The following is a 16,269-nucleotide window of genomic DNA, read 5'->3' as shown; positions in this document are numbered from 1 at the left end:
TTTTTGATCGCTTTTTATTCCGATTTTTGTGAGTCAGAATGACCAAAAACCAGCTATTCATTAATTTCTTTTGGGGGAGGCGTTTATACCGTTCCGCGTTTGGTAAAATTGATAAAGCAGTTTTATTCTTCGGGTCAGTACGATTACAGCGATATCTCATTTATATCATTTTTTTATGTTTTGGCGCTTTTATACGATAAAAGCTATTTTATAGAAAAAATAATTATTTTGGCATCGCTTTATTCTGAGGACTATAACTTTTTTATTTTTTCACTGATGATGGTGTATTGTGGCTCGTTTTTTGCGGGACAAGATAACGTTTTCAGCGGTACCATGGTTATTTATATCCGTCTTTTTGATCGCGTGTTATTCCACTTTTTGTTTGGCGGTATGAGAATAAAGAGTTGTTTTTTGCCTCGTTTTTTTTTTTTTTTTTTTTTTTTTTTACGGTGTTCACTGAAGGGGTTAACTAGTTATGTAGTTTTATAGGTGGGGTCGTTACGGACGCGGCGATACTAAATATGTGTACTTTTATTGTTTGATTTTTTTTTTATTTAGATAAAGAAATCTATTTATGGGAATAATTTTTTTTTTTTATTTAGGATTTTTTTATTTTTTTTTTTTACACATGTGGACATTTTTTTTTTAACTTTTTTACTTTGTCCCAGGGGGGGACATCACAGATCGGTGATTTGACAGTGTGCACAGCACTCTGTCAGATCACCGATCTCACTTAGAGTGCAGCAGGCTTACCAGCGCCTGCACTGAGCAGGCACTCGGTAAGCCACCTCCCTCCCTGCAGGACCCGGATGCCGCGGCCATCTTGGATCCGGGACCTGCAGCGAGGAAGGAGGTAGGAGACCCTCGGAGCAACGCGATCACATCGCGTTGCTCCGGTGGTCTCAGGGAAGCACGCAGGGAGCCCCCTTCCTGCGCGATGCTTCCCTATACCGCCGGTACACTGCGATCATGTTTGATCGCGGTGTGCCGGGGGTTAATGTGCCTGGGGCGGTCCGTCACCGCTCCTGGCACATAGTGCCGGATGTCAGCTGCGATAGTCAGCTGACACCCGGCCGCGATCGGCCGCGCTCCCCCCGTGAGCGCGGCCGATCGTGCTGGACGTACTATTCCGTCCTTGGGAAGTAGGGCCCACCCCACATGGACGGAATAGTACGTCCAATGACAGAAAGGGGTTAAAGCATGCAAAAAGTAAAAAAATGTTTTTAAAAATATTAAGAAAATAAAAAATATATAAAAGTTCAAATCACCCCATTCAAAATAAAACAATTAAAAAAAAAAATTAAATATGAGGAAAATTAAATATACACATATTTAGTATTGCCGAGTTCAGAATCGCTCAGAATTAACCTGATTGATAAACGGCATAAAGAGAAAAAATTTCATTTTTTTGGTCACCACAACATTGCAATAAAATGCAATAATAGGGCGATGAAAACATTGTATCTACACCAAAATTGTATCAATAAAACCGCTAGCTCGGCAATCAAAAAATAAGTTCTCAACCAGGCACAGAACACAAAAAATGGAGATACTACAGGTGCTAAAAGAACCTATATGTGTTTGGTGTCTGTGAACTCTAAATGACCTGGGAAATCATGATAGCCGAACAGTTTTAGCATTTAGTGAACATGGTAAAAAACAACAACTGTGGAATTGCACTTTTTTTGTAATTTCACCGCACTTTGATTTTTTTTCCAGTGTTCCAGTACACGATATGTTAAATGCAATGGAGTCTTTCAAAAGTACAACTTGTTCTGCAAAAAACAAGCCCTGACATGGCCATATTGACTAAAATATAAAAAAGTTATGTTAAGAAGGGGAGCAAAAAATTAAAGGCAAAGAACGGAAAATGGCCCAGGGTTTAAGGGATTAATGTAAATTGAAACAGGAACGCTTTCATTAGGAAAATTCTGTTATTAAAGGGCAGTGCAGCCAGTGTTCCAGCACCTGAAGATCTGTGGTCAGTTAGAAGGATTTATTCAACCAGTTCATACTGTATGTAATGACTCTATATATTACATAGAGTTTCATTTTTTGTTTTGAAGAACTGAAATAAATTAACTTTTTGGTGATATTCTAATTTTGTGAGAAGCACCTGTATGATGCGTTTGTTTAGGAGGGTCTCCCATAGGGTCTTTGGAAATGTTGTATCCTATTAAAGAGTAAATATATATATATGGATCTATGGATCTGATCCATAACCTTTTGACCTTTGGGCAGATCTGCAAAATATATAGTATATCACCAATGGTGAAGTAACCCATGTAGCAACTGGGGGAATATCTGGAGACTGCATGGGTTATGCGGGCTAGTGTCATCAATACTTTGAGGTTGGTTTCAATCATCAAGGTATTAAGGGTGTCTTTTGTACTAGAAGTCCAAATCTGGGACCGTTGGTGGTGAGTTAGAGAGGATTCCAGTTTGGAAACATAAGTTAAGTGTCTTCGAAATGGGGCATGAGACAAATTGGAATATAATTAAGAGATTAGGCCAGGAGGGTGAGGTTGAAGGTGAGTGAAGGTGTGAAATATCCACAATTATTACTTTATCTAGAACTTGTCAAGACTTTATTCTTTGGTGTAAAATGTGGAATATGTTAATATAAATCAAAGTATCTTTCATATACATTTATGTACAGTATGCAGATATATACAACATATTTCCATCATGGAGGGATACATAAACCCTTTCGCCATAAAGGAGTGACAGAATTGAGGGTACAGTCTTTAGGTTAGCGGCACAATACTGCATAAAATATATCCTGATTCATCAACACTGTTAAAAATGGCACAACATTTTGGAACATAATAGGAGCACAACAGTAATATGGCACAGACGAGACTCAGACTTCAGTGGTGCATAAAATAGTTTTCTCTCTAGAATATATTAATACAAAATGTCTGCTGGCGTAAAGTGCAATTACTGTTGTGCAGTCAAATAAGGCAGGGTAAGGCTTGGTGAAGTCCAGAGATCAAGTTTCAGATGGTTTTGGATTTACAGAAAGGGGTGCCGTAGACTATAGAGAGAAGGAATAGTTATGAGGGCATCAGTTCTCAGGCATCCAAGTGCGTCAAGTAAACAAATATGGTGTCTTCAAACAACAACAGTTCCTTGGTCCCATGATATCAAATGCAAAAAATATTTCTTCTGCCTTTCGTTCATCTAGTCCACATGTATATAAACGCAAGTAAACACCAATAAGGCATAGGAATCCTCATAAACACAGATATTGAACTTAAGGACGTTCCAGATCTCATGTTCTGGCTTTCCTCAATTGAACCTTCTGGTCTTAAGACTGAGGAGGAACATTTGACCAATGGCACTTGGTATGATGTTGCCCTTTTTTCAGGTCTGTCTGGGCTTGAGCCATCGCTTGGTCTTTGACCATTATAAAGCAAGTATCTTCCTTGTGAATCTTGTTCCATCCTGAAGAGCTCATATTCCGTGTGAGGGAGTCTTATTCCTAAAGCTACGCAGCCATTGGTGTGAGTGACATCTTGCTCCACACCGACTTTCCATGACTTCTCTGCTCCACACTCATTTCCATTGAAAACATTTAGTAGAGATGCTGTAGCATAGTCCATTGGAGTCACCTTCATGTGATTTACTGGAAAAAAAGAGTAATTTTAGGATGTTTTAGATCATATAGATATCATGCCAAAATGCATCATAATACAGTAGGAAATTAGTGTAGGCTTAGCAATTGCTATGTGGTTCCCAAGCAAAAAATAGTCCTATTTACAAGCAGAAAAGTTATTGATTTTTGTAATATCGTGCTGGTTATTAATGGGAAGGTGCCATCAAATTTTTTTTTTCAGCAATTGAAAAAATGTAAAGTATTAATGTTTTAATTTTGTCAAAAATATTATCATTTGTTTTAATGAAGTAAAATATGAAAAATAATTTTAAAGAGTTTGGTATTTCCACTTTTAAACACTAGGGGGGGGGGGCAGCTGCTGAAACTTGCCATGAAAACCTAGACTACAACTAGCTCACATTACGACTGCAGTAAATGTGTGCGGGGTCTGCTCACATGTGTGTGATGTCACTCCTCTCCTCCCCTTCTGGGTGTTTGCAAAAGGGTAAGAAAGGATGAAGTTTAGGATCATAGTTAGGAGCCATTTTGTTGGTGACTTTCAGCGATACTGACAAGTAGACAGTGTCACCGAGGATGGCGGCAGCACTGCTTCTGTTAGTTGGTGCTGCTCACTGTATCATAAGATGGGGTTAAATATGTTTAGTGTATCAGGTGCGTGATTAGATGCACTTAGGGTAACACACGCTGGGATTAGATACTGGGCTCAGTGTTGTTTATCACATGATGGGATTAGTTATTGAGCTCAGTGTATCACACAGGATATGATTAGATACGCAGTATCTAATGTATGTAAGATGTGACCCTACTTTGACCGCTTTTATGGGAACAGTGGTGTAATGTGTGGCCCCGCTTCATCCACTGCATTACTACTCCCATAGAAGTAGACAGAGTGGTGTAACATATTACACCATTACTCCCAGTGAAGTAGACAGAGTGGGGTCACACATTACACCACTTCTCCCATAGAAGTGGACAGAGTGAGGTCATGCATTACACCACTGTTCCCATAGAAGTGGACAGAACGGGGTCACAGTACATCACTGCTCCCTTAGAAGTGGACGGAGCAGTCACACATTACATCACTGCACAATTATAAATGTGTGACGCTGCTCTGTCCAGCTCTGTGGGAGCAGTGGTGAAATGTGTGACCCTGCTCTGTCCACTTTTCCACTTTTATGGGAACAGTAGTGTAATGTGGGACCCCGCTCTGTCCACTATATTACTACTCACATAGAAGTGGACAGAGCAGGGTCAAACATTACATGACTTCTCCAATAGAAATGGACGGAGCGGGGTCACACATTAAATCACTGCTCCAATAGAAGTGGAGGGAGCAGAGTCACACATTACACCACTGATCCCATAGAAGTGGATGGAGCGAGGTCACACATTACACCAGTTCTGTGCTAACCCAAATACTTGTACCTGTGTTATTTCTGATTTTCTCCACCCTGATTGAACATCCTACTTAAACATGTCATTGCACTACCTTCCTTGCGAGATTATTGATCTACCAGCCTCTAGTCAAGTTTCCTTTCACCTGCTCCTTCATTCTAAAATTATACTGCTGCTTCCATGTATCAACTCTTTGGCTATCCCTGACTATGCTATGTGCTGCTCCTTTTAAATTACATTGCTGCTCCTGTGTTCTGACTACTTGGCTCTCCCTGACTACGCTATGTGCTGCTCCTTTAAACTACATTTCTGCACCTGTGTACTGATTCCTTGGCTATCCCTGACCAGGCTGCGTGCTGCTCCTTTAAACTACATTGCTGCTCCTGTGTACCAACTCTTTGGCTATCACTGATTACGCTTCCTGCCGGTGCTGCCCCTAGTGATTGCAAAACCAGTACTCCAATCCAGGTTAGTCCATAACATCCATCCTGGTATATGGTCCCCCATCCTGGAGTATGGCCCCCCCGTTCTGGCATATGGCCCCTCCTTCCTGGTATATATTCAAAGTATAGAAAAAACTCAAACACTTGTACTTTCCTTCCCTGCTCTACCACGTAGTGCTGCCTCCTATTCTATCTGTTCAGAGCACAGAAGATGGATGATCTCCCTGCTGTGCTCTAAACAGGTTGGCGGTGAGCGGTGATCTGCAGCCTGTACTGTAATACTGATGACAGGCTGCAATCACTGCTTGCCGCCACAGAAACTCACCTTACCCAGGACCTAAGCACCCCGGCACCTCCTATACCCAAGCAGCTCGTGTCATCGCACGAACTGAGCAGTGTGGGCAATGACAGGGGGAAAATACAGCCCACAACATACACTGCTGGCTTCACAAAGATGTCCGTGATATGCTCTCCCAGTTGTGACCTGGGCAGCCCAGGTGGCGTGCCCAGGTCACAGAGGCAGGAGAAGCAGCCTCAATACAAGAGATGTTGTCTGACGGCAACCGCAGGCTCTTATGCCTGGGGGATGCCATATTTGAGGTGTGTAAGTGTTGTGCTCAGACACTTATGTGGCGCCCTAGGGTCCTGGTTGTCACAGTAATGTTGCTCTCCTCACGAGGAGAGTGATGTTATGTTTGGAGGCAACGAAGGAGAACTCTTTGTCAGGTAACACAATGCATGTAACATGTTCACACTCCAGACCAGAAGGGGGAGCTCTAAGACGGTTTAAGGTGACCTCCCCTATAAGAACATCCTGATCTGGAGGGAAAGGGATCACTTCCTGTCAGAGAGAGGGAGGGAAAGGAGGCAGGGGAGCCGTGTAGCCTGAAGTGCTACAGCTCCCAGAAGGAGACATTTCAGAAAACAGAATATGTTGCAGTGAGCATGCAGGGAAGCAAAGCACAGGAGAGGATACCAGAAGAGGACCAATCCCGAGGAAGCTGCCTCCTTCTGAGGCTCAGATAATGCCGGTAGCCGGAACACCGAGGTAGTAAGGACCTTTACGCCTTACTTCAGAGACCAACAGGACAGCAAATTGCATGTTACCTGTCCGCACCCACACCCAGTAGGCACGGTGGCACCCCTCAGAGGCTGGGGCATGCTAGAGTCCCTATAAACCGCCACAAGCCACCAGCCATACGGGTTTTGTCCTATCCGCCTACGGGGGACAGAGAGAGAAACACCACATCTGTGAGGACCTTATTTGAAGCTTATGCAGTAAGGGACTACACCACTACAGCGCAAGGGAAAGCTATTGATTTCCACCTAGACAAGGGGACTCGCCTCCAAACTAGCTGGACTCTACCTGACCTGTGATCTGGTGCCCTGGACTGTGGCTGCTGAAACCAACAGTAAACAAGGTAAAGAGACTGCAATCCTGTGTCCTCGTTCTTCAGTGCACCTCTCACCATTCTACCATCTACATACTGGGAAGCCCTGGGGATATACTTCACCTGTGGGAAGGTATACCATCTAGCTGCCATAACATCACCCCAGTGGACCACTTAAAGCAGCGTTGGTTATACGGACGTCCCACGGCCACGGACCGGGTCAGCCACCATGACATCTCCCTGTGAACTGCAGGACCGAGTAACCCCTTGCCCTGACCGGGTGCTCCAATTTGGCGTCACGAACAGGATGGACTGACCTTGAAAATCGGGTCATGTGTGCCTAAGAGACTGTGCCTAACTGTTTTTGTGCTCAGAGACTATGTATCGCAAAAGACCGCCAAAATTGCCACCAAAATCGCCACCATTACAGCGCCACGAGGAGCGCCGGAGAAAAAGGGCATACCATTATGGGAGGAGACTACCAAAGTGGCGCGAACAGTGTTGACCGCCCCCTACGAATGCTATTACACGATGAGGACCTGCCCATCTGCCAAAGAGGTCCGCCTCCTGATTTACAATGGCGGGAACAAGGTGGAGAAAGAGCCCCGCCCCCAAGAAATGAAGGAGCAGCGTGCGTGTGTGGCCGCAGATCCCGAAGAAGAGATGGCGACCAGCGGGTACCTGAACGACGGCAAAGTGACCCGGGACCATCCCAAGCCACCGGAGGACCCGAACTCACCGCTGCTGGAGGATCCGGACTTCCTGGAGCCGCGGGTGGAGACGCTGAGCCACCAGCTCCTGGACACAGAGCTGACCGCAGTGAAGAAATGGAAGTCGGCCCTGTGCAGGAAGATCGCACTGGAAGAATCACAGTCCGGGCAGCAGCTGACTCCAGCATCCTCATCAGCAGAGCAGATCGGCATCGGGGGGAACCACATCAGACGCAGGTACAGAAAGCGACCCTGCCCCGGTGACCAATCCCGCTCCAGCGACCACTCTTCCCCCAGTCACTGACCTCGCTCCAGCAACAGAGTCTCCCTCAGATGGAGGCCCTGCTCCAGCGACTATTACCACCGACGACGAGACACTGACAGGCCCGATCCCAGCACCCATAGGCACACTGCTGGAGGTGAGCCCCAAGGGGGTGGTTTTCCAATGGGACAATCCAAGAGCAGAACCGATCGGGTCCTCTGGGGAGGCTGTCATGATCTCTGCAGGCAGAGATCATAGCAAGCCTATAGAGGGACAAGCTCTCGGAAGATGGAACTATACTGACCATGAACTAAGCCTGCCGCGCAACTAGAAATAGCCAGGTAGCATTTCCTATTTATCGCTAGATGCCCAGCTCTGGCCTAAGACCTAAATAGCTAGCAGAGGGAAATATAAGACCTGGCTCACCTCTAGAGAAATATTCCAAAGAAGACAGTAGCCCCCCACATATAATGACGGTGAGTTCAGATGAAACAACAAACGCAGCAGGAAAATAGTCTTAGCAAATTTGAGGTCCGCTTACTAGATAGCAGAAGACAGATAGTATACTTTCATGGTCAGCAGAAAAATACTAACAAAACACCATCCAGAGATTACCTTAAACTCTGGCATTAACTCATAACGCCAGAGTAGCAATCCCTGATCGACGAGAGCTTTCCAGACACAGTAACAAAACTTCAGCTGCGAACTGGAACAAATAGGCAAAACAAAACATGGACAAAAGTCCAACTTATCAGTAGTTGTCTAGAAGCAGGAACAAGCACTGAGAGGCATCAGATAACATTGTTGACCGGCAAGAAACCACCAGAGAAATGAGCTTAAATAGCGACACCCACTACTGATGGAATCAGGTGAAACAGGAAAGAGGATGACAAGTCCAATTCCAAAAGCGGCCACCGGGGGAGCCCAGAATCCAAATTCACAACAGTACCCCCCCCTCAAGGAGGGGGCACCGAACCCTCACCAGATCCACCAGGGCGACCAGGATGAGCCCTATGGAAGGCACGAACAAGATCAGAAGCATGAACATCAGATGCATTGACCCAAGAATTATCCTCCTGGCCGTAACCCTTCCAGTTGACCAGATACTGGAGTCTCCGTCTGGAAACACGAGAGTCCAAAATTTTCTCCACAACGTACTCCAACTCACCCTCAACCAACACCGGAGCAGGAGGCTCAACAGAAGGTACAACAGGTACCTCATACCTGCGCAATAACGACCGATGAAAAACGTTATGAATGGAAAAGGACGCAGGGAGGTCCAAACGGAAAGAAACAGGATTAAGAATCTCCAATATTCTATAAGGGCCGATGAACCGAGGTTTAAACTTAGGAGAAGAGACCCTCATAGGGACAAAACGAGAAGACAACCACACTAAATCTCCAACACAAAGCCGAGAACCAACACGACGATGACGGTTGGCAAAACGCTGAGTCTTCTCCTGGGACAACTTCAAATTGTCCATAACCTGCCCCCAGATGTGATGCAATCTCTCCACCACCGCATCCACTCCAGGACAATCCGAGGATTCCACCTGACCGGAGGAAAATCGAGGGTGAAACCCCGAATTACAGAAAAACGGGGACACCAAGGTGGAAGAACTGGCCCGATTATTGAGGGCGAACTCTGCCAATGGCAAAAAAGCAACCCAATCATCCTGGTCAGCAGAGACAAAACACCTCAGATATGTCTCAAGGGTCTGATTAGTCCGCTCGGTCTGGCCATTAGTCTGAGGGTGAAAAGCAGATGAAAAAGACAAATCTATGCCCATCCTAGCACAGAATGCCCGCCAAAATCTAGACACAAATTGGGTACCTCTGTCAGAAACAATATTCTCAGGAATACCGTGCAATCGGACAACATTCTGAAAAAACAGAGGAACCAACTCAGAAGAAGAAGGCAACTTGGGCAGAGGAACCAAATGGACCATTTTAGAGAAACGGTCACAGACCACCCAGATGACAGACATCTTCTGGGAAACAGGCAGATCTGAAATAAAATCCATCGAGATGTGTGTCCAAGGCCTCTTAGGAATAGGCAAGGGCAACAGCAGTCCGCTAGCCCGAGAACTACAAGACTTGGCCCGAGCACAAACGTCACATGACTGCACAAAGACTCGCACATCTCGTGACAGAGAAGGCCACCAGAAGGATCTTGCCACCAAATCCCTGGTACCAAAAATTCCGGGATGACCTGCCAATGCAGAAGAATGTACCTCAGAGATGACTCTGCTGGTCCAATCATCCGGAACAAACAGTCTATCAGGCGGACAACGATCCGGTCTATCCGCCTGAAACTCTTGCAAGGACCGCCGCAGATCAGGAGAAACGGCCGACAAAATTACTCCCTCCCTAAGGATACCTGTGGGTTCAGAATTACCAGGAGAGTCCGGGTCAAAACTCCTAGAAAGGGCATCTGCCTTAACATTCTTAGAACCCGGTAGGTATGACACCACAAAATTAAAGCGAGAAAAAAATAAAGACCAGCGCGCCTGTCTAGGATTCAGGCGTCTGGCAGTCTCAAGATAAATCAAATTTTTGTGGTCAGTCAATACCACCACCTGATGCCTAGCCCCCTCGAGCCAATGGCGCCACTCCTCAAACGCCCACTTCATGGCCAAAAGCTCCCGATTCCCAACATCATAATTCCGCTCTGCGGGCGAAAATTTGCGAGAAAAGAAGGCACAAGGCCTAATGACGGAGCAGTCGGAACCTTTCTGCGACAACACTGCCCCAGCTCCGATCTCCGAAGCGTCAACCTCAACCTGAAAAGGCAGATTCACATCAGGCTGACGCAACACAGGGGCAGAGGCAAAACGGCGCTTAAGCTCCTGAAAGGCCTCTACAGCATGAGGGGACCAATTAGCAACATCAGCGCCCTGTCTGGTCAAATCAGTCAGTGGTTTAACGACATCCGAAAAACCAGCAATAAATCGGCGGTAAAAGTTGGCAAAGCCCAAAAATCTCTGAAGACCCTTAAGAGAGGAGGGCTGAGTCCAGTCACAAATAGCTTGCACCTTGACGGGATCCATCTCAATGGAAGAGGGAGAAAAAATATACCCCAAAAAGGAAATTTTCTGGACCCCAAAAACGCACTTAGACCCCTTCACACATAAAGAATTAGACCGCAGAACCTGAAAAACTCTCCTGACCTGCTGGACATGAGAGTCCCAGTCATCAGAAAAAATCAGAATATCATCCAGATATATTATCATAAATTTATCCAGAAAATCGCGGAAAATATCATGCATAAAAGACTGGAAAACTGAAGGGGCATTAGAAAGACCAAAAGGCATGACCAAATACTCAAAGTGGCCCTCTATACGAGCAAACAAATCAGTAAGCAATGGCAATGGGTATTGATACTTAACAGTGATCTTATTCAGAAGCCGATAATCAATACATGGTCTCAAAGAGCCGTCTTTTTTTGAGACAAAGAAAAACCCAGCTCCCAAGGGAGAAGAAGATGGACGAATATGTCCCTTTTCCAAAGACTCCTTTATATATTCCCGCATAGCAGCATGTTCCGGCACAGACAAATTAAACAAACGACCCTTTGGATATTTACAACCCGGTATCAAATCTATGGCACAATCGCACTCACGGTGCGGAGGTAACGACCCAAGCTTGGGTTCGTCAAAGACGTCTTGATAATCAGAGAGGAACTCAGGGACTTCAGAGGGAATGGACGACGAAATAGAAACCAAAGGTACGTCCCCATGAATACCCTTACATCCCCAGCTCAACACAGACATAGCTCTCCAGTCCAAGACTGGGTTGTGAGACTGCAACCATGGCAATCCCAGTACCAAATCGTCATGTAAATTATACAGCACCAGGAAACGAATAATCTCCTGGTGATCCGAATTGATACGCATGGTTACTTGTGTCCAGTATTGTGGTTTATTATTAGCCAATGGGGTGGAGTCAATCCCCTTCAGAGGAATAAGAGTCTCCAAAGGCTCTAAATCAAAACCACAACGATTGGCAAAGGACCAATCCATAAGACTCAGAGCGGCGCCAGAGTCAACATAGGCGTCCGTGGCAATGGATGACAAAGAGCAAATCAGGGTTACAGACAAAATAAACTTAGACTGAATGGTGCCAATGGAAACAGACTTATCAAGCTTCTTTGTACGCCTAGAGCATGCCGATATAACATGAGTAGAATCCCCACAATAGAAACACAATCCATTCTTCCGTCTAAAATTCTGTCGCTCGCTCCTGGACAGAATTCTATCACACTGCATACTTTCTGGCGTCTTTTCCATAGACACCGCCAGATGGTGCATCGGTTTGCGCTCCCGCAGACGCCTATCAATCTGAATAGCCATTGTCATGGACTCATTCAGACCTGCAGGCAAAGGGAACCCCACCATAACATCCTTAACGGCATCAGAGAGACCTTCTCTGAAAGTTGCCGCCAAGGCGCACTCATTCCACTGAGTAAGCACAGACCATTTACGGAATTTTTGGCAGAAAACTTCAGCTTCGTCTTGCCCCTGAGATAGTGCCATCAAAGTTTTTTCTGCCTGAAGTTCCAAATGAGGTTCCTCATAAAGCAAGCCCAAGGCCAGAAAAAACGCATCCACATCGCGTAACGCAGGATCCCCTGCTGGCAATGAGAAGGCCCAATCTTGAGGGTCACCCCTGAGCAAGGAAATCACAATCCTAACCTGCTGAGCAGGGTCTCCAGCTGAACGAGACTTCAGGGACAAATAAAGCTTACAATTATTTCGGAAATTCTGGAAGCTAGCTCTATTCCCTGTGAAGAACTCCGGCAAAGGAATTCTCGGCTCAGATACCGGAGCATGTACCACAAAATCTTGTAAATTTTGTACTTTCGTGATGAGATTATTCAAACCCGCAGTTACACTCTGGAGATCCATTATTGTCAGGTGCACACAGAGCATACAGAGATTAGGAGGAGAGAGAGAAAAAAGACTGCAGCAAGGCAGACTGGAGGAAAAAAAAAAAAAATTCCAGCAGACTTCTTATAACTCTCCTTTCTCAACCTGGGTCTTTAACACTTTAGAGGCCGGTCAAACTGTCATGATCTCTGCAGGCAGAGATCATAGCAAGCCTATAGAGGGACAAGCTCTCGGAAGATGGAACTATACTGACCATGAACTAAGCCTGCCGCGCAACTAGAAATAGCCAGGTAGCATTTCCTATTTATCGCTAGATGCCCAGCTCTGGCCTAAGACCTAAATAGCTAGCAGAGGGAAATATAAGACCTGGCTCACCTCTAGAGAAATATTCCAAAGAAGACAGTAGCCCCCCACATATAATGACGGTGAGTTCAGATGAAACAACAAACGCAGCAGGAAAATAGTCTTAGCAAATTTGAGGTCCGCTTACTAGATAGCAGAAGACAGATAGTATACTTTCATGGTCAGCAGAAAAATACTAACAAAACACCATCCAGAGATTACCTTAAACTCTGGCATTAACTCATAACGCCAGAGTAGCAATCCCTGATCGACGAGAGCTTTCCAGACACAGTAACAAAACTTCAGCTGCGAACTGGAACAAATAGGCAAAACAAAACATGGACAAAAGTCCAACTTATCAGTAGTTGTCTAGAAGCAGGAACAAGCACTGAGAGGCATCAGATAACATTGTTGACCGGCAAGAAACCACCAGAGAAATGAGCTTAAATAGCGACACCCACTACTGATGGAATCAGGTGAAACAGGAAAGAGGATGACAAGTCCAATTCCAAAAGCGGCCACCGGGGGAGCCCAGAATCCAAATTCACAACAGGAGGCCCAACCAGATGGGTCCCATATTGAAGCCCTCACCTGGGAGGAATATAACCAACGTCTGGTGCTAAAATGGGAAGAAGGAAACGGGAGTGAGGCCCAATGCAAAGTGCAGACCCATGATACCCAGCGAGATGACAAAAGCCCAACAAGATGGGGTATAGTAGTGGCCTTCTACCCTAAATGGGGTTGGGGTTTCATTCAGGAATACGGCCTACCGACGAAGGTCTATGTCACCCGCAGTGATGTGGAATCTCATCTCCGGGAGGGACATCCTGAATGGGGTCTATGCCGAGGGGATCATGTGACCTACACCCGTCACCGTGATGAAAAAGGTTGGTGCGCTCGGAACGTTAGGAAATGCGTACCCACCACAGTGCCACCTAGTGTCAAAGTTGATATCACCACTATCCCTCCGGTTACAGAGCCTGCAACTCCTCAAACCAACACTACTACTACTGTGTGCATAATCACCACCACTGAGACAACTGTTGTGGCAACTGCAATAGCTGACATACGTACTCAAGCCACACAAACTTTTATCGCAGCCCATGACTTGACCATACATGAGAGGCAAACCCATGACGTTGATCTGGCATCAGATGAAGATCTGGATACAAATCTTTCTGGGCCAGGACGTGTTCGATACCGACTGGTGACTTGGCTACTGCTATAACAGAACAAGGCAAATTTGAAAATGACTGTACATAGTTAACTCTTTTTGCTGTTTAAAAGTTTATTGACCCCGACCAGGGTTTCCACTTAAAGGGGCCCACGTTACAAGGGATACTATGTGTTGCACAAGTTGCTCGTTGCCTTTCATTTAAAGACACTGGAGTCATGGACAGTGAATGGCTCAAAAACTTTCAACTGTAAATAGTTTGCACCTTCTCAAGGGTGCTTTCTACTGGTTTTACAAAAAGGAGCTTTGGAAGAGACTGCTTCTGACATTTCCATGAAAGTTGCTATTTCTACTGTTTTGAAGTTAAGAATTGACTTGAGTATTATTTTCACTACCTCATTGAAAGACTTGAATACTGTTTGAACCCTTAAAGGGAATGTTTACTTGTTGCACTTTGCAGATAGATTTGTATGATGCAAGATAGAAGGTTAATATATTACAGAGTTGGAGTTAAATAGTATCATATGAAAGAAGTAGATGATGCACTTTTAAATAAAAATTGAGAACAGATATAGTGAGCCCGTGGGGGTTGATAGAAAGTTTTGCACTTGAAAAAGAGTACAGATAAAATGATTGTTTTGCACTTTGAAGTCCTAAGATAGTATACCCGTAGTGGGTAATTGTATTTCATTGTTAGTTCATAGTTATATTGTTTTATTAAATTTCTCTATTCACAAAAGTACGCGTACAATGTAAATAGTTCATGCTACGTTCAAGTGTCCTCACCTCCCATAAAGGGAAGCTTCAGTTCCATTATTACTTGTTATTAACTTGTTTTATAGCATTTTAAAAATTGTATGTCTTTTTGCTAACATGTATTGTTGTTCTTCTTCTTTTCCCAGTCCGGGAGTACTGGGGGAGGGGGGGGGGGTGGCGCCCTAGGGTCCTGGTTGTGACAGTAATGTTGCTCTCCTCGCGGGGAGAGTGATGTTACGTTTGGAGGCAATGAAGGAGAACTTTGTCAGGTAACACAATGCATGCAACATGTTCACACTCCAGACCAGAAGGCAGAGCTCTAAGCCGGTTTAAGGTGAACTCCCCTATAAGAACATCCTGATCTGGAGGGAAAGGTTTCAGTTCCTGTCAGAGAGAGAGAGAGGGAAAGGAAGAAGGGGAGCCGTGTAGCCTGAAGTGCTACAGCTTCCAGAAGGAGACATTTCAGAAAGCAGAATACGTTGCAGTGAGCGTGCAGGGAAGCAAAGCACAGGAGAGGATACCAGAAGGGGACCAGCCCCGAGCAGGCTGCCTCCTTCTGAGGTGAAGATAACGACGGTAGCCGGACACCGAGGTAGTAAGGACCTCTACGCCTTACTTCAGAGACCGACAGGACAGCAAATTGCACGTTACCTGTCCGCACCCACACCCAGTAGGCACGGTGGCACCCCTCAGAGGCTGGGACATGCTAGAGTCCCTATATACTGCCTCAAGCCACCAGTCATACGGGTTTTGTCCTATCCTACTACGGGTGACAGATAGAGAAACACCACATCTGTGAGGACCTTATTTGAAGCTTATGCAGTAAGGGACTACACCACTACAGCGCAAGGGAAGGCTATTGATTTCCACCTAGACAAGGGGACTCTGGACTTGCCTCCAAACTAGCCGGACTCTACCTGACCTGTGATCTGGTGCCCTGGACTGTGGCTGCTGAAACCAACAGTAAACAAAGTAAAGAGACTGCAATCCTGTGTCCTCGTTCTTCAGTGCACCTCTCACCATTCTACCATTTACATACTGGGAAGCCCTGGGGTGTACTTCATCTGTGGGAAGGTATACCATCTAGCTGCTATAACATCACCCCAGCGGACCCCTTAAAGCTGCGGCGGTCACCCTGACCGAATACCACAGGTGGCGTCACGAACATAAACCTTAACCCTTTAAAGACCTTTCCCTTTTATACGGACGTCCCAGGGCCACGGACTGGGTCAGCCACCGTGACATCCCCCTGTGAACTGCAGGACCCGGTACCGAGTAACCCCTTGCC

At 45.6% G+C, this 16,269-nt stretch overlaps 1 protein-coding gene across 1 annotated transcript in view; it reads right to left on the bottom strand.

Moving 5' to 3' along the window:
- Window positions 1-2,558: 2,558 nt before the first annotated feature.
- The window catches only part of APCDD1 (APC down-regulated 1), a 150,856-nt gene continuing 137,145 nt past the window's right edge, over window positions 2,559-16,269 (bottom strand). Inside the window, exon 5 of the mRNA XM_077270191.1 lies at window positions 2,559-3,628. Coding sequence (XP_077126306.1) covers window positions 3,180-3,628 — 449 coding nt within the window. The 3' untranslated portion in view covers window positions 2,559-3,179. The remainder of the gene's footprint in view (window positions 3,629-16,269) is intronic.

The sequence above is a fragment of the Ranitomeya variabilis genome, chromosome 6 (assembly GCF_051348905.1).
Source record: "Ranitomeya variabilis isolate aRanVar5 chromosome 6, aRanVar5.hap1, whole genome shotgun sequence".
Classification (NCBI taxonomy): domain Eukaryota; kingdom Metazoa; phylum Chordata; class Amphibia; order Anura; family Dendrobatidae; genus Ranitomeya; species Ranitomeya variabilis.
The sequence above is the reverse complement of the archived record's forward strand: the minus strand, read 5'-3'. Positions and strand labels throughout refer to the sequence as shown.